Source organism: Stomoxys calcitrans, chromosome 4 (genome assembly GCF_963082655.1).
Source record: "Stomoxys calcitrans chromosome 4, idStoCalc2.1, whole genome shotgun sequence".
Lineage (NCBI taxonomy): Eukaryota > Metazoa > Arthropoda > Insecta > Diptera > Muscidae > Stomoxys > Stomoxys calcitrans.
Genome location: NC_081555.1, coordinates 5,001,365 through 5,023,637, shown reverse-complemented (window position 1 = coordinate 5,023,637; position 22,273 = coordinate 5,001,365). Strand labels below are relative to the sequence as shown.

Sequence of the window (22,273 nt, the reverse complement as noted above, 5' to 3'; positions counted from 1 at the left end):
AAATTTCTCATGATTCGGCTTAGCCATGTCCGTCTGTGCTAATAGTCCGTCTATCGTTTTTTTTAAATCAAGGTGGACATTGCATTCGTTATCCAATCATCACAAAATTTTCCACAGATCACTTTTTCCGCCCAGAGACAAACGTTTTTTTTGTTATTTGGAGACTTTTTTTGCTATTTGAAGGCTTTGGGGAATTTGGCGACCCATATCTCTGAAACGACTAAAGCTATATGCCCGTATCAGACATCAAATTAAAGGCCATTCTCTTTTTATGTTCAATAACGAAGAACGTAAGTAATATTGAATTCGAGATAATGAAGTCAATGTCGTTTTTATACCCTCCACCATAGGATGGGGGTATACTAATTTCGTCATTCTGCTTGTAACACCTCGAAATATGTGTCTAAGACCCCATAAAGTATATATATTCTTGACCGTCATGACATTTTAAGTCTATCTAGCCATGTCCGTCCGTCCGTCTGTCTGTCGAAAGCACGCTAACTTTCGAAGGAGTAAAGCTATCCGCTTGAAATTTTGCACAAATACTTTTTATTAGTGTATGCAAATATTGCCCATGAACATTCCACTAAGGAACAGGCGCAAACTTCTCTCATATCAATGAGTGCAGCCCGATTCAAGTTTAAATTCAATGATAAGGGGCTACCTTTTTAAAGCCAAGTCCGAACGGCATGCCGCAGTGCGACATATCTTTGGAGAGAAGTTTTACATGACATAGTACCTCACAAATGTTGCCAGCATTAGGAGGGGAAAACCGTCGCTGAAAATTTTTTCTGATGGTTTTGCCGGTTGGAATTGTAAATGGGCCAAATCGGTCCATGTTGCCATAAAAACCGATCTGGGATCTTGACTTCTTGAGCCTCTAGAGGGCGCAATTCTCGTCCGGTTTGGCTGAAATTTTGTATGAGATGTTTTGTTATAGTTCTCAACAACTGTGGTAAGTATGGTTCAAATCGGTTCATAACCTGGCATAGCTGCCATATAAACCGATCTTGGATTTTGACTTTTTGAACCGCTAGAGGGCGCAATTCTTATCCAATTTGGATAAAAATTTTGCATGAGGTGTTTTGTTATGATTTTAAACAACTGTGCTTTGTGTGGCGCAAATCGGCACATAACCTGATATAGCAGCCATATAAACCGATCTGGGATCTTGATTTCTTGAGCCACTAGAGGGAGCAATTCTTATCCGATTTGACTGAAATTTTACATGAAGTGTTTTGTTATGACTTCCAACAGCTATGTTTAGAGGGCACAATTCTCATCCGATTTGGCAGAAATTTTGTATAACAGTTTCTCCCATGACCTTCAACATACGTGTCCAATATGGTCTGAATCGATCTATAGCTTGATTCAGCTCCCATATAAACCCATCTCCCGATTTTGCTTCTTGAGCCCCTACAAGGCGCAATTCTTATCCGAACGGACTGAAATTTTACACAATGACTTCCACTATAATCTCCAACATTCAATTCAATTATGGTCCGAATTGAACCATAATTTGATACAGCTCCAATATTATAGCAATTCTTTTCTTTTATCCTTTGTTTGAATAAAAAGGGATACCGGGAAAAGAACTCGATATATGCTATCCATGGTGAAGTTTGCCCGGCCGAACTTAGCACCCTTTTACTTGTTTTAATTACTTTTTCAAAAACGTTGATTGATATTATCATTTTAGTGATTGATGCAGTTTCAATTAAAAAATTAATTGGATCATTTAATTTCGTGATTGTTCAATTAATTTCAATTGTTCATATGACTTGCCGAAGGAAATCCACTGAGGTTGTATAAGATTCGGCCTGTTCGGAATTTCAACAGTTTTTGATTGTAAGATTTTGTTGAATTTCCTTAAAAACACAACTCATATGCTGGATTTGAGTTTTTATAATATTAAATTATTTATCTTCTAACTTTTACTCGTGGAATAAATACATTGAAAAACAAAATCAAGTTCTTTGTACTCCCTTTGTAGCTTCATTTATTAGAGGTCCCATTTGTTTCTCTTGATGTTGTGCACATAAAAGCAAGTAAGTTGTCTTCAAGCCACATGTGACCATTGGATGCTGGGGCTGTGGTCTTTTTGTGATGGGGATACATGCGCACTATGCCACATCATGCCCCAACCTAGGCGACGACAAACAAAAACACTCCCACCTATTCGTATGCAGTTTACAGGGTGCAAAGGCTTAGCAAAAAAATTCAATGAAGGTTGTGTGGAGAATTTTGATTTTTTTTTAGCCTTCAGACATAACCAAGGCGATTGGTGTTTGTTTGTTGTCCAAGTTTCAAAATTCCAATAAACACACACAAACCTTTTGGATAGCGGTAACCTTTGGCAACATTTTATAGGAATTTCTTTTCAAATAGAAACTTTTCCAGGATTGCGTTGCATTGCGTTTTCTCCCAAAGAAAACAGGACTTGAGTTCTGTAGTGGCATTCAAACGGGTATTTTAAAAACGCTAAGTTAGGAGGTGGTTATAGTGGTTAATTAAATTTTGGGTTATTTCATCTTAAAACAAAATTTTTATGCAAAATATTAAAAATAATAAGAAATATATATTAAAAGAAGAAACAAAATTTAAATAAAAATTAAATATGGCCTCACATTTTAGTGCTAATCAGGTATTATTAAAATCATCTCAAAAAGTTATACATATAAAGGAAGTGAAAGAAACAAAGTTTTAAAAAAAAATAATCTTTACTAAACAAAGTTTTACAAATCAAAATTACTTTTGTGTGAAGCGATTTAAAAGTGAAGAAAGTGTGAATACATATCCGCTTTAGCAGTCAGACTTCCGCTTTGAAACTTTTGTGCCCATATAGAAAATATCTTTTTTCATATAATGATAAACTTTATGCTTTATTTGTCTGTATACAACTCCTTCAAATTCATGGATACACCTTAGACATCATATCCTTCTGCATGTTATGTGTGTGTGTGTATACGTATATACATATACACATATATTTATACGTCTATTAATTTGTATTTATACAGTGCATGTGAGTACTTAGTGAAAATTGTCTGTCTGTCTGTCGGTCTTTCTTTGCTAAAATGATTTAATAAACAAAATAAGAATAGTGTTTTGCATAGCAACGATGTAAATGAATTTCACGCACGTTACCCCCAAAAGGAAACAAAAATAATATTGTAGATTATTTATACTTATATATACGAGGTGAAGTTAAAAAAGTTGGTTAAAATCTCTAACCAACTTTCAAAGGACACTGAACAATACCACTTTCGAGGAAGTTGAGTAAAAGAAATTAAAACTTTGGGTCAATAATAGTCCTAAACAAGTAAAAGTGTGCTAAGTTCGGCCGGGCCGAATCTTATATACCCTCCACCATGGATCGCATTTGTCGAGTTTTTTCCCGGTATCTCTTTTTAGGCAAACATATGATAAAAGGAAAGAAATGCTATGATTTTGGAGCGATTCGGGCCATAATTGAACTGAATGTTAGAGACCATAGTAGAAGTCGTTGTGTAAAATTTCAGCCAATTCGAATAAAAATTGCACCCTTAAGGGGCTCAAGAAGTAAAATAGGGAGATCGGTTAATATGGGAGCTGCATCAGACTATAGACCGATTCAGTCCATAATTGCGACGTATGTTGAAGTTCATGAGAGATGTCGTTGTACAAAATTTCAGCCAAATCGGATAATAATTGCTACCTATAAATGCTCAAAAAGTCAAAATCCCAGATCGGCTTATATGGCAGCTATATCAGGTTATAGACCAATTGAAACCATATTTAGCACAGTTATTGGAAGTCATAAAATAACATTTATTGCTATATTTCAGCCAAATCGAATAAGAATTGTGCTCTCTAGTGGCTCAAGAAGTCAAGCACCCAGATCGGTTTATATGACAGCTATACCATGTTATGGACCGATTTGAACCACACTTAACACAGTTGTTGGACATCATAAAAAAAACACCACAGGCAAAATTTCAGCCAAATCGAGAGAAGAGTCCAATGGCACTGGCTTTTTTTTTAAATACTGAGTGTCAATGATACTCGAGATGACAAGGTTAATTATTGGCGCCTTCAAATAACCAATGGCCAACATCAGCGTCTGTTCCTAGGTTAAGGGAAGCTAGGGGCGAGCGTCGGATCTTGGAGCAAGCGGCTCGCCACAACGAGGGATACATGTGCAATCCCACAAAACCCATGCGGTTGGCGCGCTGAGCCAGTAACCCACCCCGAAAAACTATAAGAAACAAAATAATAGTAAAAACGGACCCTCCCAACGTTGATGACCCAAGCAAAGGAAAAAAGGACCATGATATGCGGATCTGCACCTGGAATGTCCGCACTCTTTATGTGCAGAAGGTGCAGTATACGCGCTGGCTGGGATTGGCGTCACTACAACACCAAACGGTGACGAACTATACTATAGCTGCCATAACACGATTTATAAATTTGACTGTGGATTTGTGGTTAGTCGGAGAATGAAACACTTTGTCTTCAGCTTTACTCCGGTGGATGAGAGGCTAACCACAATCCGCATAAAAGCCAAATTCTTCAACATCAGCCTTATTTGGGCCCCTGCCCTGACAGAAGACAAAGACGAGCAGACCAAGCATGTTGTCTACGAGCGTCTAGAGAGCGAATATGACCGCTGCCCCGCCCATGATATAAAAATCGTTCTGGGAGATTTTAATGCGAATATAGGGAAGGAAGACATTTTTTGTCCAACATTCGAAAAGTTTAGCCTCCACGAGATAAAGTCCAGAAATGGGATGAGTCTGATAGATTTCGCCGCGGCAAAAACATGGTAGTTAGTAGCACCCGATTTCAACATAAAAATATTCACAAAGCCACATGGCTGTCACCCGATCAAAACACGAGGAACCAAATTGATCACGGATGGAACGAGGAACCAAATTGTGATGCATGGAAGCATTTATCCAGCGTGCTAGATGTACGATCGATACGTGGAGCAAATATAGATTCGGATCATTACCTTTTTGCAGCAAGGTTCGCACCCGCTTGAACATGGCGGAGAAAGTACGATCTGACACTGCACGGAAGCTGGACATTGAAAAGCTGCAAACACAACAGATGGCAGCGGCATACTCCACTCAACTGACCCAACTTCTTGATGAAAGCACTCCTTGTTCCGATTATATAATGACGCAGTAGCAAACTATTACCCACTCTATGGAAAATGCTGCGAAATCCGTGCTTGGGTACCGGTACCGGAAGCCTCCCCCTAGAAACCCATGGTACGACCAAGAGTGTCGAGATGTTACTGAAGCCAGGAATGGGACATATAGAGCAACCCTGCAATCAGTAGCAACGCGCCAGAAGAAGACGAGGTATCGGGAGAAAATCTATTCCGCTGAAAGAAAAAGGAAATGGACAGACGTGAGTGTGAGCGAATTGAAGTGTGCCGGAGTCAGAATAAAGTCCGGAAATTCTACCAAAGAATTAAACATCCAACCGATGGCTTTGGCACATCCTCCTGCAGAGACAAAGAAGGAAATCTGGTAATTGATACAGATAACATGCTGAGGATGAGGGAAGAACATTTTACCCAACTGCTAGATGTTGTTGTTGTAGCAGTGTGTTGTTTACTGAGGCGGCAGCCCTTGCCGATGGAGAACTCCATCGGGTCAATCCGGTACGTACAACCGGCTGCCATGGGATTGACCCAACTGCTTGTGTCCGACGTTGGCGGCGAAGAGGATACCGCAGAACCAATCAATGATGATGGTAAAGAATGTTTACCTCCTAGTCACAATGAGGTCCAAGTAGCAGTGACCCGACTAAAAAACAACAAGGCAGCAGAAGCCGACAGGTTACCCGCTGAACTAGAGGGAATGTGCCAACTACAGAGGAATAAGTCTCCTCCCCATCACATACAAGATACTCTCGAGCGTACTGTGTGAAAGATTAAAACCTAAAGTCAACGAGATAATTGGGACCTATCAATGCGGCTTTAGACCTGGTAAATCCATCCTGGACCAGATATTCACACTGCGCCAAATCCTGGAAAACATCCGAGAAGGACAAATCAACACCTATCATCTCTTTGTTGACTACAAAGCCGCTTTCGATACCCCTCTACATTCAAAGGCATTTCAAGCCATGTCTGAGTTTGGTATCCCTGCAAAATTAATAAGACTCTACAGGATGACACTTGCTGATACCCGTTCCTCAATAAAAATAGGAGAGAATCTCTCCGAACCATTTAATACCAAACGATGTTTCAGACAAGGAGACAGCCCATCGTGCGATCTATTTAATATACTGCTGGAATCACAAGAGAACACATGCTACTCGCCTATGCCGACGACATCGACATCATAGGTCGGTCACCGGAAGCAGTAACTGCTGCCTATGAAAGAATCGAAAGAGAGTTAGTAAAAATGGGTCTGGCAGTAAATGGAGATAAGACGAAATGGATGGTTTCAACTCCCAAAAATCCTAGCACAACCGACCAAATAAAGAAAATGGAGAAAGTTGGGAACCACAACTTTGAGGCAGTCAGTAACTTTATCTACCTCGGCAACGCCGTAACCGAAACGAATGACACCAGTTTTGAGATAAAGCAAAGAATAATACTGGCAAACAGTTGCTACTTTGGACTAAGTAAGCAGTTTAGAAACAAGACCACCTCTCGACAGACGAAGATTACACTATACAAGATACTGATACTACCCGTGTTGTTATATGATTCTGAGGCATGGGTACTTGTGAAAGCAAATGAGGCAGTACTTGGAGTATTTGAGAGAAAGAGTCTTCGTAAAATATATGGACCAGTTTGCGTTAATGGAGAATATAGGCGACGTATGAACCACGAGCTGTATGACGACGATAGCATAGTTACACGCATCAAAATATAACGGCAGCGTTGGCTAGGTCATGGAATGGATGAAGAAGCCCCAGCAAAGAAGTCTTTTGAAGGCAAACCGGGAAGACCAAAAGCCCGATGGAAAAATCAAGTGGTGGGAGATACCTCAAAATTTGATGTCAGAGATTTTAGAATGAGCGCAGAAGATCAAGGCGCTTAGAACGCTATTCTACGTTCGGCTAGTGGTACATATGGTCTGTCATAGCCAATTAAAGTAAAGTAACTAACTTTGTTTATTGTAAACCCTTTGGCAGCTTCGTCTACGGTACAACGACCTTCCTTTAGTTTTGAAACCTAAAACTCTTTAATTGCAAAAGTGATTTGATAGCCGCAAACGATTATTCATGTACCTGACCAATAATTATTCTCTTGTGTCTCTCCTACTAAAGAGAAAGTGGGAGTAATTGAGAGTATAGACCAGTGGTTGGCAAAAATAATCACTCTATTGCACTGTACTTTGTACGTATACAAGAAAATAATACCAAGCAGACTCAAAGTCCTGGAAATAATTGCAATTGTGTGCTCGTCACATTCTCGCTCTACAACATGTTCCCTTTTTGTTTTGACTGAGGAAAAAGCAGTCAGTATATTGCATAGAGGAAAACGTTAACTTTAACTTTTAAAAAATAGTTTAACGCATGGTGGTACACGGAATCTATTCTATGTTCGGCTAGTGGAACAAATGTTCTGTCATAGCCAATTAAAGTAAAGTAAAGTAGGTTCAGATTTAGAATCACTCCCACTTATACATATAGCCCGATTTACACATGTAAGGACGTAGTAACCAGCAACCGATTTGGAATGTGGAATTTTGCTGTTGTTATAGCAATGTGTTGTACACTAAATCGGTAGTCCTTCCCGATGAAGGAGGAGTCCTTCGGGAATGTGGTACTACCTATCTGAAAGGCTCTGCCAAATTTCCTCAAAATAGGTCCATATTTGGATATAGCTTCCATATCAAATACCAACCGACGGACGGACTTGGTCGTTAACACCCGAAGGTAATTATTATGTATGTACATATTTCCAAATTGCTATCAAACCAACCTCGTTCCTTTACGATTGTGTACATATGGCGCTGGCTGTGCATGTCTTGGAAAAAATGTACAAACATCCTGGTACTGAAAAAATATTTGTCAAAATACTCATACAAATGGGTCAAATATGGCAGAGACATGCCTTTATTTTGTTATTTGCAAAACTTTATGCGGCATTCAGTATTCGTGGAGACACGGTCAAAAGAAGAAGGAAACGATAAAAAGTCCTTTCTTAATAGCAAAAAAAAAAAAATGCTTTCCGTTCGTTCTAATGCCGCCAATTACCGTTAAGGCCACGATGTATCGAGAACATTAAGTTAATTTCAAAACAATTGATTCACCATCTGCTTTATCACCTATGGCTGAGAGGACATCCATACAAGCGTTGAGCATCTTTTACCTCCATCTCCACCGTCAACTTCAACTCATCCATTATACGATTGTTCGATGCTAGAGAAGCGTTAAATTACAACGACTAAGTATCATTGTATTTGGAGTGTCATAAAACAAGGATTATTCAATTGTTAGTGGGCATTGCTTACAAGTGTTTTATCATACGAATAGGAAACCCATGCCACAGAAGGAATAAGAAAAGGAAATCCTTATGCCATTGATACACGTGTTAACCTGCAGCAGCACCCTTCAGCCCACAGCTGAGTAAGGGTGTTGACTTCGACAACTACAAAAAATTGAAAACAGAGGACGAAAGGGTGTCTGCACGTCTCCCTGTGGCAGGTTGTGTGAAAATCTAATTCTGCATGCAGTGGGGTGAGTGTATTGTAAAGGACATGTAGCTATCTATGCTTTTGAAGCATGTTGGTGCGTAGCTAGGAAAATGTTGATAAATGTTGCCCCAGGGATTTGACATTATAATCATTGTCAGGCACGACTTTAGTTATTTGATGGATCGATCAATGGCTGGCGATTTGTTGCGTAAAGAGGACCCACAAAAAAAAACCTATTCTACACATTCCATTGTCTGAGAGTGAATTGTCTCACTTGTTAACCATTTGCTAATTGAGTTTAAAATCAATTTGAAACTCTAACACTTGTTGTCTGTCCAGCAAGTGTTTTTCTCATTAAAGCATCCTGATATTATCTCTGCCTCCCCCCCCTTCAAAGTAAGTTGAACCAACCCAGGCGTGTTCAATTGCCGTGTAAATTTAATTATTCACTAATTTTGTATGTGAGAATTAGAATGCCAGCAAGGCTAAGAGAATGAGAGTGAGCGAGAGAGAGAGGGAGAGATAAAAGTCATGGTGTTGCCGAGCGCCTTGTACGGGCGTGGGGTTGTATTGTATAATGGGTGGCTATGTGGTGGGAATTGCCGAATATGCCTCGTGTTTTGACGCGTGCCCGCGTGGTTTTCAATCATAAACATATTTGAAATACCAGTCATCACGGCAAGTGTTGATGTGATACAACAAAGAGAAATTACGCAATGACTAGGCCACAGATGAAGATATCAAATTTCCTGCATTCATTTGCATAAGAAAATTGAGTAGAAAGGACAATGAAATTAATGCTGGACGTTTATAGAAATATTTTTTTTTTTTTTTTGAAGTAAAGATGATGACTATGGGAAAATATCTTTGTACATTTGTAGAACAGTATGGAAAAACTAGTTTTCTTGACTTTATCCTGTTGGAGAAGAAGAATATTCGAAATCAGAATTTAGAAAAATTGGAATAAAAAAAATGTTTAATGCAAATTTAGGGAGGTGCTACGGTAATCTTATTACATATTAAGAAAGAAAATATGTTTGATGACAAAGTGTAAGATCCTTGATCCTTCTTTAAGAGACGAAAGATGTAGGTAGAGCATTCACGGTGTCCTAATACCACTGCATTAGTACAGATTCTCTTACACTCACAGAAGTATTTTTCCCGTGTGTGTATGCCAATAATCCTGCAGGTTCCCATATGATCTAGGTGTAGACGATTTTATCATGTCCCCTGTCAGAATCAACCTGCCCTCTTCCTATCATGATCCAATAAACTTTCGCATCACAGCTCTCTTCCCAGCCAGAATTTCCTTAAATGGGTCTAATAGCAACACAAAACGGGCTACTTCTGTCTTTATATTATAACCAGTCATCTGAAAACGATGAGCGATTGACCGCTAGAGGGCGCTTATATGGGCACTAAGTCGCACGCGACATTTTTTATATATTGGGTTGCCCAAAAAGTAATTGCGGATTTTTTAAAAGAAAGTAAATGCATTTTTAATAAAACTTAGAATGAACTTTAATCAAATATACTTTTTATACCCTCCACCATAAGATGGGGGGTATACTAATTTCGTCATTCTGTTTGTAACTACTCGAAATATTCGTCTGAGACCCCATAAAGTATATATATTCTTGATCGTCGTGACATTTTATGTCGATCTAGCCACGTCCGTCCGTCTGTCTGTCGAAAGCACGCTAACTTCCGAAGGAGTAAAGCTAGCCGCTTGAAATTTTGCACAAATACTTCTTATTAGTGTAGGTCGGTTGATATTGTAAATGGGCCATATCGGTCCGTGTTTTGATATAGCTGCCATATAAACCGATCTTGGGTCTTGACTTCTTGAGCCTCTAGCCTCATTCCGATTGGAATGAAATTTTGCACGACGTGTTTTGTTATTATATCCAATAACTGTGCCAAGTATGGTTCAAATCGGTCCATAACCTGATATAGCTGCCATATAAACCGATCTTGGGTCTTGACTTCTTGAGCCTCTAGAGTGCGCAATTCTTATCCGATTGGAATGGAATTTCGCACGACGTGTTTTGTTATGATATCCAACAACTGTGCCAAGTATGGTTTAAATCGATCTATAACCTGATATAGCTGCCATATAAACCGATCTTGGGTCTTGACTTCTTGAGCCTCTAGAGGGCACAATTCTTATCCTATTTGAATGAATTTTTGCACGAAGTATTTCGTTATGATATCCAACAACTGTGCCAAGTATGGTTGCTTTAGAAAAAAAGTGTAAAAAAAGTATATTTGATTAAAGTTCATTCTAAATTTTATTAAAAATTTCACTGAATGTGTATATCGAATTCGTCCCACTGTAGCCTATGTCCGCCTATAACGCTAAACGTCTGCGTTCAAATCCTGGCGATAACATCGGACAAAATTTAAAGCGGTTAATTGTTAAAAAAAATTCTCCTCAAAGAGGTGTCGCACTGCGGCACGCCATTCGGACTCGGCTATAAAAAAAGTCCCTTATAGTTGAGTTTAAACTTGAATCGGAAAGCTTTCATTATTGCTTCAAAAGTGTGCCTCTTCTCGGTTCCTGGGTAAATTTTACTCCAGTCCCAAATAACTTTCCTTTGAGTCCTATATCATCGTATTGGTAAATATTTCCGGTTTAGAGAGACACTTGCCCTTAATGTAAATATACGCTTCGTGCTATACTTTCAAATACATTTTATATGAGCCCCATAATGGCATGATCGGTAAATAAATCCTGTTTGAGGGTGGGGTTGACCCCAGGGACTTTGTCCCGAAAATGAGTATCAATTTTCCGAAATGAAAATAGATATCGAATTCGATCTTTACTCCCAAATACCGTTGATTTGAGCTCCATATTGCCATAATCGGAAATTAAGTTCAGTTTAGGGGGTGCTTTAGGCGTACCCCCAAACACTTGGCTCCAAAATTGGATATCAAATTCGTTTCCAACTTTCATTTGAGTCCCATATTGTAATGGGTCAATCAATCTATTTGACTTATTTTTGGAAGGAAAAGCGCCACCTAGATTTGTACTATTCGTAATCTACTCCCAAATTGCTTTAATTTGAGTCCCATATAGACATGGTCAGCTAATATGCCATTTTTGGGGGGTACTTGGGGGTGGGGCGACCTCCCATTGCTTGGACCTAATTTTTTATGTCATATTTGTAATCTACTGTTGAATACTTTTCATTTGAGGCCCATATTGACATGAACGTCGAATATATCAGTTTAGAGGAGTTTTTAGGTTGGGGAGGCCCGCTGAGTACTTGGACACATATTTTAATACGATATTCGTTTTCTAGTCTCTAATACCTTTCATTTGATACCCGTATTGTGCCTATCGGTCCACTTTGGTTTTGGATGGCGTAGTTGGGGTAAGGGCGTGGGACTGCCCCCATCCGATATCTAAAAATTATATAGCCTATATTTCCTTCCAGACAAAATTTTTGGTAAAAATTAAAGATAAGATGGGCTATAGAATTTTTTGAAATATTTATGAAATTTTGGAACTTTTTTAATTTTTTTACCGTGTGAAAACACCAGAAAAGGTAGGCTGTTTTAGCACCAAATTACTGCTGTCCCATTTTTAGCAGACTTTCTGCTGTTACAGAAAACATTTTTGCTGTTTTTACAAACAAATTTCCATGAGTATATATTGACCTCCTTCTTACATCCTTTCAATAATAGCCTCATCCTCTCACGATCTGGATCTTCCCACAGGATTTTTCCCGTCCTACCGACCGTTTCGATGTTCCACAGGGTTACATGCGCATTCGTCGCCCACACCCTTAACTCGGACTGCGTCGACCCGAAAGTCTTCGAGTTAACTAAGTTTATTGACGGCAGTTCACTGGCCTTTACTGCCAATACGTCTGCTTTATCATTCCCAGTTACTCCCCTATGGCCGGACACCCAAAGGATTAGGATCGTGCCATCCTAAGAGAAGGCGTTAATCTCCTTCTTACATTCCAAGACTGTTCGTGATCTTACAGTCCTGGTTGTCATTGTCCTTATGACCTGTTTACTGTCCGTAAAAATGTTCATACTTGACATCCTCGCGTTAACACCACACCACCTCACACATTCCGTGATCGCCCGGATCTTCACCTGCAGGACCGTATTATGGTCAGGCCCTGGGTTCTCAATGAAAATCCCCAGCGCATTTCTTATCTGATTTGGCTGAAATTTTGCACAATGACTTCAACTATGTTCTCCACTTGTTGAGCCATTAGAAGTTTCAGTACTTGTCTCAAAACTTGCATAACAACTTCTCCTATGAACTTTAACATACATGCCAAATATGGTCTGTATCGGTCCATAACCTGACATTTATAGCTCCCATATAAACCGATATCCCGATTTTACTTCTTGAGCCCTGTAGGGCGCCTTTTTTTTATCCAATTTGGCTGAAATTTTGGTTTCCAACATCCGAATTAAGGATTTGCCAGTCCCGTCGGTCCATAGGCTTATATATAGCAATATACCCAATAGCATAGCAATTTCATCCATTAACCTTTGTTTGCTTGTAAAGAGATACCGGGCAGACAAAAGCCTGCCCAGCTTGGTTAAGGATTAAAGAGCACAAAATTGTATCGGGTATGATATGTTAAGGAGGCATCCTGTTGAAGTCCTCATGTATTTCGGCAGGACTGAAGATTCATTCATGGTGTATCGCTTCAATCGGTATTTTAACTGGAGCCAACTGGCCTTTATCCTTAAAGGATTCAGCATTTTTTATACGGGGCTATATTTATACATTTGGCCTATCTCCACCATAGGATGGGGGTATACTTATTACATTATCCTGTTTGTAACACCTCAAAATATACGTCTGAGACCCCAAAAAGTATATATATTCTTGATCGTCATGTTATTTTAAGTCGATCTAGCAAAGTTCGACCGTCTGCCTGTCGAAAGCACGTGGTGTTTTGGTACCACTTCGGTCGATGTTTTGATATAGCTGCCATATAAACCGATCTTGGGTCTTGACTTCTTGAGCCTCTAGAGGGCGCAATTCTCGTCCGATTTGACTTAAATTTTGCACGTAGTGTTTTGGTATCACTTCCAACAACTGCGCTAAGTATGATTTAAATCGGTTCATAATCTGGTATAGCTGTCATATAAACCGATCTTGGATCTTGATTTCTTGAGCCAATAGAGCGGGAAATTCTCATCCGATTTGGCTGAAATTTTCCATGAGGTATCTTGTTATGACTTCCAATAACTGTGCTAAGTATGGTGCAAATCGGTACATAACCTGATATAGCTGCCATATAAACCGATCTGGGATCTTAACTTCTGGAGCCTCTAGAGGGCGCAATTCTCATCCGATTTGACAAAAATTTTGTACAACGGCTTCTCTCATAACCTTCAACATACGTGTCTAATATGGTCTGAATCGATCAATAGCTTGATACAGCTCTCATATAAACCTATCGCCCTATTTTGCTTCTTGAACCCCTACAAGGCGCAATTCTTATCCAAATGAACAGAAATATTACACAATGACTTCTAAAATGTTCAGCATTCATTTATGGTCCGAATCGGACTATAACTTGATATAGCTTCAATAGCATAACAGTTGTTATTCAATATTCTTTGTTTGCCTAAAAAGAGATACTGCGCATAGAACTCGACAAATGCAATTCATGGTGAAGGGTATACAAGATTCGGGCCGGCCGAACTTAGCACGCTCTTACTTGTTTCATATGAGTTAGGGGAATTAAAGATACCAAACCAAATTTCAGCAAAAATGCAGGACCCTATGGGTTTATTAAATTTTGTTGAAGGGCCTTATATGCAAAATTCAAGCAAAGGAAAAGATTTAGGTGTCTGGAATCTAATGAAGATAATTTGGGGAATCGGTTTATATGAGAGTTATATCTTTTAAGGAACCCATATGAAACGAATAGAGTTTTTGTGTTTGAAGGCATCCTGGTTCAAATGAAAATTTGCCCATGAACATTCCATTAAGGAACTGCGGCAAACTTCTCACATATCAATGAGTGCAGTCCGATTCAATTTTAAGCTCCATGATAAGGGACCTCATTTTTATAGCCGAATCCGAACGGCGTGCCGGAGAGCAACATCTCTTTGGGGAGAAGTTTTTACATGGCAAAGTATCTCACAAATGTCGCCAGCATTAGGAGGGAATAACGCCACTGAGAAATTTTCTGTAGTTCCCTCCAGGATTTGAACCCAGGCGTTTAGCGTCATAGGCGGACATGCTAACCTCTGCGATACGGATGGCGACCTGTTACAATACGTTCCAAATATCAGCAAAATCGGATTAAAAAATAGACTTCTATCCCTGGGTTGACAAGCCAAATATGAGGAGCATTTGGAACCAATTATGAACATGGGGAGAGCGCAATTTCTGTTCGATTTGATCATTGGTCATGTCATTTTCCTTTATGACCTCCAATATCCATGCCAAGTTTGGATCAGGTCTACAACCTGGTAAAGCTCCCATGTAAATGCAAATATTGCCCATGAACATTCCACTAAGGAACAGGAGCAAACTTCTCACATATCAATGAGTGCAGTCCGATTCAAGTTTAAGCTCAATGATAAGGGGCCTCCTTTTTATAGCCGAGTCCGAACGGCGTGCCGCAGTGCGACACCTCTTTGGAGAGAAGCTTAACAAGGCATAGTACCTCACAAATGTTGCCAGCATTAGGAGAGGAAAACCACCACTGAAGTTCCCATGTAATCAATTTATTTAGGAACTATATCGGGTTGTAGACAAAGTCCATACTTGACATGAATGCAGACTAACAATTTGAGTTAGAATTTGAATTTTACCAAAATCAATGGTGGTGTGTGTTCCTAGCGCTGAAGAACTTCTTTGCCTTAAAAAAAATCCATTTAAGAATTTTTTTTAACCTCTTACTCCCCCTTCAACACACCTGGTCATCTTGTTTGCTAACTCATAGCTGTAACAGATGTATCCTAATCCTACTGACTATAACATTTCATAAACTTCAACTTGCCCACTTTGTGTTGAACAATTTTTGGAATCTGCTTGCAAGTGATAAATGATACGAGGAGATTAAGTGCATTCAGAATTTGACTTTAGCAGAAAGATTCAATTGCACATTTTCAAAAAAAAACACACACAGACAAACAAAAGCTTAAGTGGTATTAAAAGGAGATACTTTTTTACACATGTCCTTAAATTGGCCATAAAAAAAACCCCGTGTATAACACCATGTAATTGTTCTAATGCTGTGTAGATGGTTGCCGTCAGTCTTGCTGCAAAATAGAAGGGATGATGTTCTATCTTTTGTGCCCACCCATCACCATCACCATCATTGTTATTGTGATAGGGGGGTGTTTCTTGTTTACTTTTTCGTTTCCTTTTTTCCACTATTTGTGATTTAACAATTTGTTTGCACAGTAAGGGATTATAATGATATAAATTATGGAATTAAGAGTAACAAACAGGTTGCCCCTGGTCTAAGTTGTTTAAAATTTCCGTTTTGTTCTATTTTACAGTTTGAAAAGGCTTATTCCTCACAGCGTTTGGGCAATTGGGAGCAACCAAAATGGCAAACCAAGGATCCGCCTAGACCCAGGCAACGCAAAGGATCCACAAAGACTATTGCCAATGAGCATGGCCACTTATTGGACTACCACCGGAGGTATTCGAGCCAATTGAATGGTTGGCTACATTTTAATGTTTGTGTGTTTTCTGCCCTTGCAGACTAAATCAGGGTCCTTGGGGTACATTTTCCGGCTATAAGTTACCGGAAAATCTAGTTCGCAGATTCGGCAATGGCAGTAGTTACAACAAGTATGCTCCAGACATTTCCAAGGATTTGGATGAAAAATTTGGCGTCACAGGAACTTCTCTAAGTTATCACAACAAAGAAAAAAACCTAAGTTTTGACAAGAGTTTGGATAAGCCTCTACCATCGTTTGATAAGAAAATAGTAAGTAAGCCCTTTAAAGCCACCAACAATGTAATTAACCCCTCTCTTTATAACTACTCTCAGTCCAGCGATCTGGAGTATGTACCTGGGGATTTCACTTTCCTAAAAGATCAACATCCCACCCGTGATTCATTGCTGGAAAATAAATTCAATCGTGGTTACAACATAGAAGCACCGCTGAAATTGGATCAAAACCTCCTGGGGGATCATGCGTGTAAAACTGGCGAATGTGAACCCCCACCCATTAAGTTGAATCCCATTTTGCCACAAACCTCTGCCTTGACCACCTCGAATTTATCGCCTCGCCTAAGAAATTTGGATTTGCTAAACAACACAAATAATGCCAATGCCAGCCACCTCAATCTCTTGGAAAACGAAGATTTGCCTAAAATGAATGGAGGACAGACCATTACGGGGAAACCAAACGAAAGATGTCCCTCGCCGGTGGTGCCCGCCTATGCGAATTTTGAGCTGGCCAAGCGTATGCATCAAACAAACTTGGATCATCAACCGCTGCCAGACTGTGTTGCCGATCTCGCCTTTCGTAAATTGCAAATAGCTGGAGATAATATTCCTGCCGGCCTAGGCCTAGAGATAGATCCAATAGCAAGTGGTGTGGGAGTTAAGACACATAACGCAGGACCCACTCATTGCACCAAAATGAAGGTATATCGCCCCCAAACTTCTGGTGTGGTGCCCCGCCCGTATAACAGTGATAATTCCCGCTCTTATTCAGCTGCTCCGGGCAAAGAAATGGGTGCCATGGATTTGGCAATTTGCTGGGACTATAAGCCAGCCCAGGAACCTGCCAGACCGCGTCACATAGATGGCTCCAATGATTCGGCCGGCCCCGCTGTATTTAATTTTGTTAAGAGCCCCCGTGAAGATGCAGCCCCAAATACAGGGCGATCGGCGGGCGTTTTCACCAGTACTCTAGGCGAACCGGGATTTTTCGACAAGGATATAATGAGACGAAAGACTGATTTCGGAGGCCACCGTATAGAAACGGAAGAAGATCTTAACCTCTGTCGTCCCATGCCCAGAGCCAGAAGTGTTTCGCGAGAAAATAGTGCCTGTCAAAGACTTCATCGTCTTACCAAACAGTTTCAGTCAAGTCCCGACATTGCGGATCATGATTACAAGGCTCTACGAGAGAAATATCTGGGACCTGGTTGCGACTTTGAGGCACCTATGGAACCCGGCTGTAAGCGAGGAGGGTTTTTTAAAAGAGCCCGTTCACGGCTATGCCATAAAATTGCTCCCGATCCTGGCTGCTATCCCAAACACTGTGCCGAGAGGCGCGTGCCCTGCAGCAAAGCGGCATTTCGTGCGGGAGTACCAAGATTCGATGCCGCCGGCCATTTCATAAGTACGGACAGTGGCTGCAGTATGGGCAGCCACCATGCGCCGCATCAACGTGTACTGGTCGTACCAAGACCCCGCAATCCCTACGCCAAGAAAAACTATGACATTGACACTCTTGTGCCTCCATTCAAAAGTTATGCAGGCGGTGCCGGCGAAGGTGGTTATCCCGAACATTGGCGCCTAGCCAGTGTCTACCAGCACGCCTACAAGCCCATACAGAGTCGCAGAAAGCCTCTTATTCAGACGGTGTACAAGTGAAGTTGTCTTTAACGTTTTTTTTTTATTATTTAAAAATGGTGCAATGTAACATGTAATTACATACTTAGGAATAAGTTCAAGTTCATAAATGTGCAATAGTAAGAGAAAACGAAAGTAAACTTAAGGATTATTATAACTAGGCTATAATTGAGAAAAAAATCTTTGGAATAATTAACAAATTTCAATATTTTTTTGCAAAATAAACAAAATTACCTAAATTCATACTCCTCGTGTTTCTTGTGAAACACGGTCTTCATGAACTGATGGCCCACTTCCCGAGTGGAACGCCTGATGCTGTTGCGTAGATTGTGCTTCTTTTCATTGGTTAGATCCTCGATTTTCACATAGTCGGTCTGTGGCAGATTCGATTTCAGCTTTAGGGTTCTTTCGCTGCCATCCACAATGGACAGTTCGCATTCGTTAACCGGTGAATGCTCCTCCTCCTCTAGTAGATGCCTGGCAGGTTTGCGACGCAGACTTTGCCGTATGGTATTAATAAAGCCAACACCATGTTTATCTCCTTCCTGCTCCTCGCCTTGCTCATGTTTTTGTGCAAAGCCATGGGGATGCATTAGCTTTCGTATAGATTTGCGTATCATATTTTTCACATTCAAAGATTTTCTAATGTGATCACCCTCCTCGGCTTGTTTATCACTACCTTCCTCCTTCTTTAGTGATTCACGACTTACTCTTAATTTCGGGGATGCTGCTCTGGTATAGGCCCTTACAAAGGGTGCTGGTGTCTTAAAATCAAAAGAGACATCTGCACCCTCGACATCACTGTCGGGACCATAGAGCTCGTCTAAAATTTCAGGGTTTGTGGCAATATCTTCTTCCTCGGTATAAACAAAAGGGTTATTGCATTTAGCAGTGCCTTCGCCTGAGGGTTGTTTCTCTGGGCTTGTATCTGCTGTATTCACAAACGGATTTTTGTTATCTAGGATTTCCTCGGTCTCTTCTTGCTTTCTAGTTTCACAAATTGCCTGGACTTCAGAATGTTGATATGTCTCGACTACAGACTCCTCGACGATTTCATTCTCCACGTCTTCCTTTATTTCCGTTAGCTTATGTTTAATGTTAATTTTTTGTTCCACATTTATTTCATAAGTTTCTTTCAGTGGAGGAGTAGCAATTTCCAAGTTTTCCATTCCTCCATTTTTACGCAACTTGGCCTCGTTAATGCTATTCTCCAATTCCAGTTGGTAACAATCCAATTCTTTTCCTATATCCATTGTCTCTTCACCAATAGAACCCAATGAGACTTTATGCTTAACCACAGGAGAAAATACCAACTTTTCGGCCAGCAGCTTAGATGGTGTGAGTTGTGTCATCGACATGTCCTTAAAGTCAATGCGACACCCTATATTGGGAACAAAGGGTAAACCAATCTTCAATTTACTTGGCATAACTGGCATGGAATCCCTTTGTATTTCAAAGGGATTGCGAGAAGCTGGCACCTCATCATTGGTTTTTAAATTTAAGGCTGAATTAACAAAGCAATTGGAATTGGTCAAAGGAGTCGGTTCTCGAACAATCTGAAAATATAAACAAAATACCTTTAGCTATAAATGATCGTGGATGGAATGGAATGGAAAGAAGGGAACTACATGTGGTTTTACAACTGATAGACATCGACTACTTTGTATGGTCGGAGTTCTGGTTTTTGGGCGATTTCCAACATACCGCCATTTGCATCAAAGATTTCAATGAAAGCTAAATTGAAAATAAAAATGTTTTCAATTAAAAAATTAATTGAATCAATAATTTTTTAATTGAATACATTTAGTTTTTCAATTACTATAGTGATTGAAATAAGGAAATTTCCAATTAAAAAATTAACTCATTCAATCATTTTTTAATTAATTCTTAAAAAATGTTACCCTAATTTTCAGAAACGCCAGATCTCGGATCTCAAATGGAAGGTATTCCAGGGTAGAATACGAATCTGATATCCAAATGTGGGACCAAGTTTCTGGGGGTCCATCCCTTCCCCAAAACACCCCCCCCCCAATATGGGGGCTTAAATAAAAGCTATTTGAGTGTAGAATACGAATACGTTTGGGGGGCCTCTGTCCTCAAAAACATGCCCAAAGAGGATAAATTTACGACCATATAAATATGAGGCTCAAATGAAATGTCTTTGGGAGTTAAGTTCGAATCTGTTATCAATATTCGGGAAAAAATGTCTATGAGACCACACCACCCCCATAACACCACCCAAATGGTTAGTATTTGCGGAACATTCCAATAGGAGGCTCAAATGAGAGGGATTTTAGATTAGAACATGAATCTGATATATCTTTCCAAGGCCAGTCACTGTGTGGTCGCCCCATCCCCAAAACACCCCTCAAACCGGTCATGTTTGCAGACTATGGATATATGGGACTCAAATGAAAGGTATTTGGGAGTAGACCCGGAATCTGATTACAGCGTCTAGAGGACGTTCCACCACCATAACAACCCCCAGATAGGACGCAAGACAATTTGGGTCTTTCAGACAGTGGAGCTCGATATTGATACTTTTTAGGGGTTTAAATAAAAGGTATTTGAGATTAGAAAACGAATTTGATATCCAATTTCGAGGCCATTGGCAATATGGGGTTCAAATAAATTATATATAGATATATGAGAATAGAGCAAGATGCGTATATATTTTCAGGGCTAAGTGTTCGGGGGACCACCCACTCCCCAAAAGGCCTAAATTGGGCATATTTACCGAACATGTCAATGTGGGACTCAAATGGAAAGTATTAAGGAGTGGGGCTCAACTAAAAGTATTTGGGAGTAGAATACGAATACCCTCCTTTAAAACACTCCTCAAATTATATAAATTTACCGACCATGCCAATATGTGGCTTAAATGAAAGGTATTTGAGATTAGAAAACGAATCTTATGACCGATTCCGGGGCCAAGTGTGTGAGGGACGCCTCACCCTAAAAACTTTCATTAAAATAAGGCAATATGTGGTTTAAATAAATGTTATTTGAGAAAAGATCACGATGCTCAAATTTTTTTAATTTTTTTTTTTTTAATTTTGTAATTGAAAACGATTTTTATTTTTTTCTGTGTATGCCTTCTGATTCAGTATTTCACCGTGTTATATTTCAGGCAGACACACACACAACATCAATCTCACTCAACTCACTCACACACTTAAGTAGCGTAAAACACCATCAACACAATACTTGCCTCATAAGGGTTGAATTGCTTGTCCGGCCCATTCAAATTAAGCGCTGGGTTCTCAAAGCAAGCTGGAGCTGGTTTTTGCTTTTTCTTTGGTGGCCTTACAACTTCATATGGATTTAATGGTTGTTCCTGCTGTTTACTCTCGTTATCTTCGTTGGCTATTTCCGCTATCGATTTGACCTCCAAACCATATATTTGTGTTACATTCTCCTTATTGAGACGCCTTTTGGCAATAATTTTCTTTTGGTGTAGAATGAAATGCTTCATTGGTAAAACAAGACTTAATTGTAGGTGCAGCTGCCTTTTCTTGGACGCGTTCAAATTGGCGTTTACGTTTTCTGGACGGTGTGATATCTAGTTCTGAGGAAACATTTAAACTGGCGGCAACTGCGGTCATTTTTTTTAGAAAATTTTTCGAATCTAACACCAGATAAATCAAAATTTCACCAAATAATTAACTAAACCAAGCTGATGAATAATTGTCCTTCAAAATTAAAGCCTGCCATAGGGATCCCAAAGTAGACTAATCGAATAGATCGATTACAATCGTATAAGTCGATTAAAAACAAATAAATCGATTAAAATCGAACAATCGTCGACTCGTTATGGGGACTTAACATGGTACATCATGATGTGTGGTCAATGTAATTGTACAGCCAAGTATATATATGCAGTTCTATGTATCCTCCAAAGGTTTCGGGGTTTTTGTCTCCAGGCTTTACAACATCAACATAATACACCTTATGGCGTTGGACAAATGCCAGCACTCTTCGATTTCACACATACCAAGGCAAGATATATGTGTGTGACTCACATCTCAAGACGAACACCCCAAAACATAATGCTTTCATTTAAATTGTTTCAAAAGTTATGGGGGA

The 22,273-nt window shown here is 39.8% G+C and overlaps 2 protein-coding genes across 2 annotated transcripts; one reads left to right on the top strand and one right to left on the bottom strand.

Moving 5' to 3' along the window:
• The first annotated feature begins 8,527 nt into the window (after positions 1–8,527).
• LOC106082781 (uncharacterized) lies at positions 8,528–18,208 on the top strand. Its single transcript, XM_013245518.2, has 2 exons — positions 8,528–8,542; positions 16,991–18,208. The coding sequence occupies exons 1-2, from the start codon at positions 8,528–8,530 to the stop codon at positions 18,206–18,208; spliced, it is 1,233 nt and encodes a 410-aa protein (XP_013100972.2).
• A 43-nt stretch (positions 18,209–18,251) lies between these two features.
• Positions 18,252–21,890, bottom strand: LOC106082790 (uncharacterized). The gene is given in 3 exon segments (XM_013245526.2): positions 18,252–19,743; positions 21,399–21,638; positions 21,640–21,890. Coding segments are annotated over 3 exon segments (1,719 nt in total). The 5' UTR covers positions 21,793–21,890; the 3' UTR covers positions 18,252–18,417.
• Between the last annotated feature and the right edge of the window lie 383 nt (positions 21,891–22,273).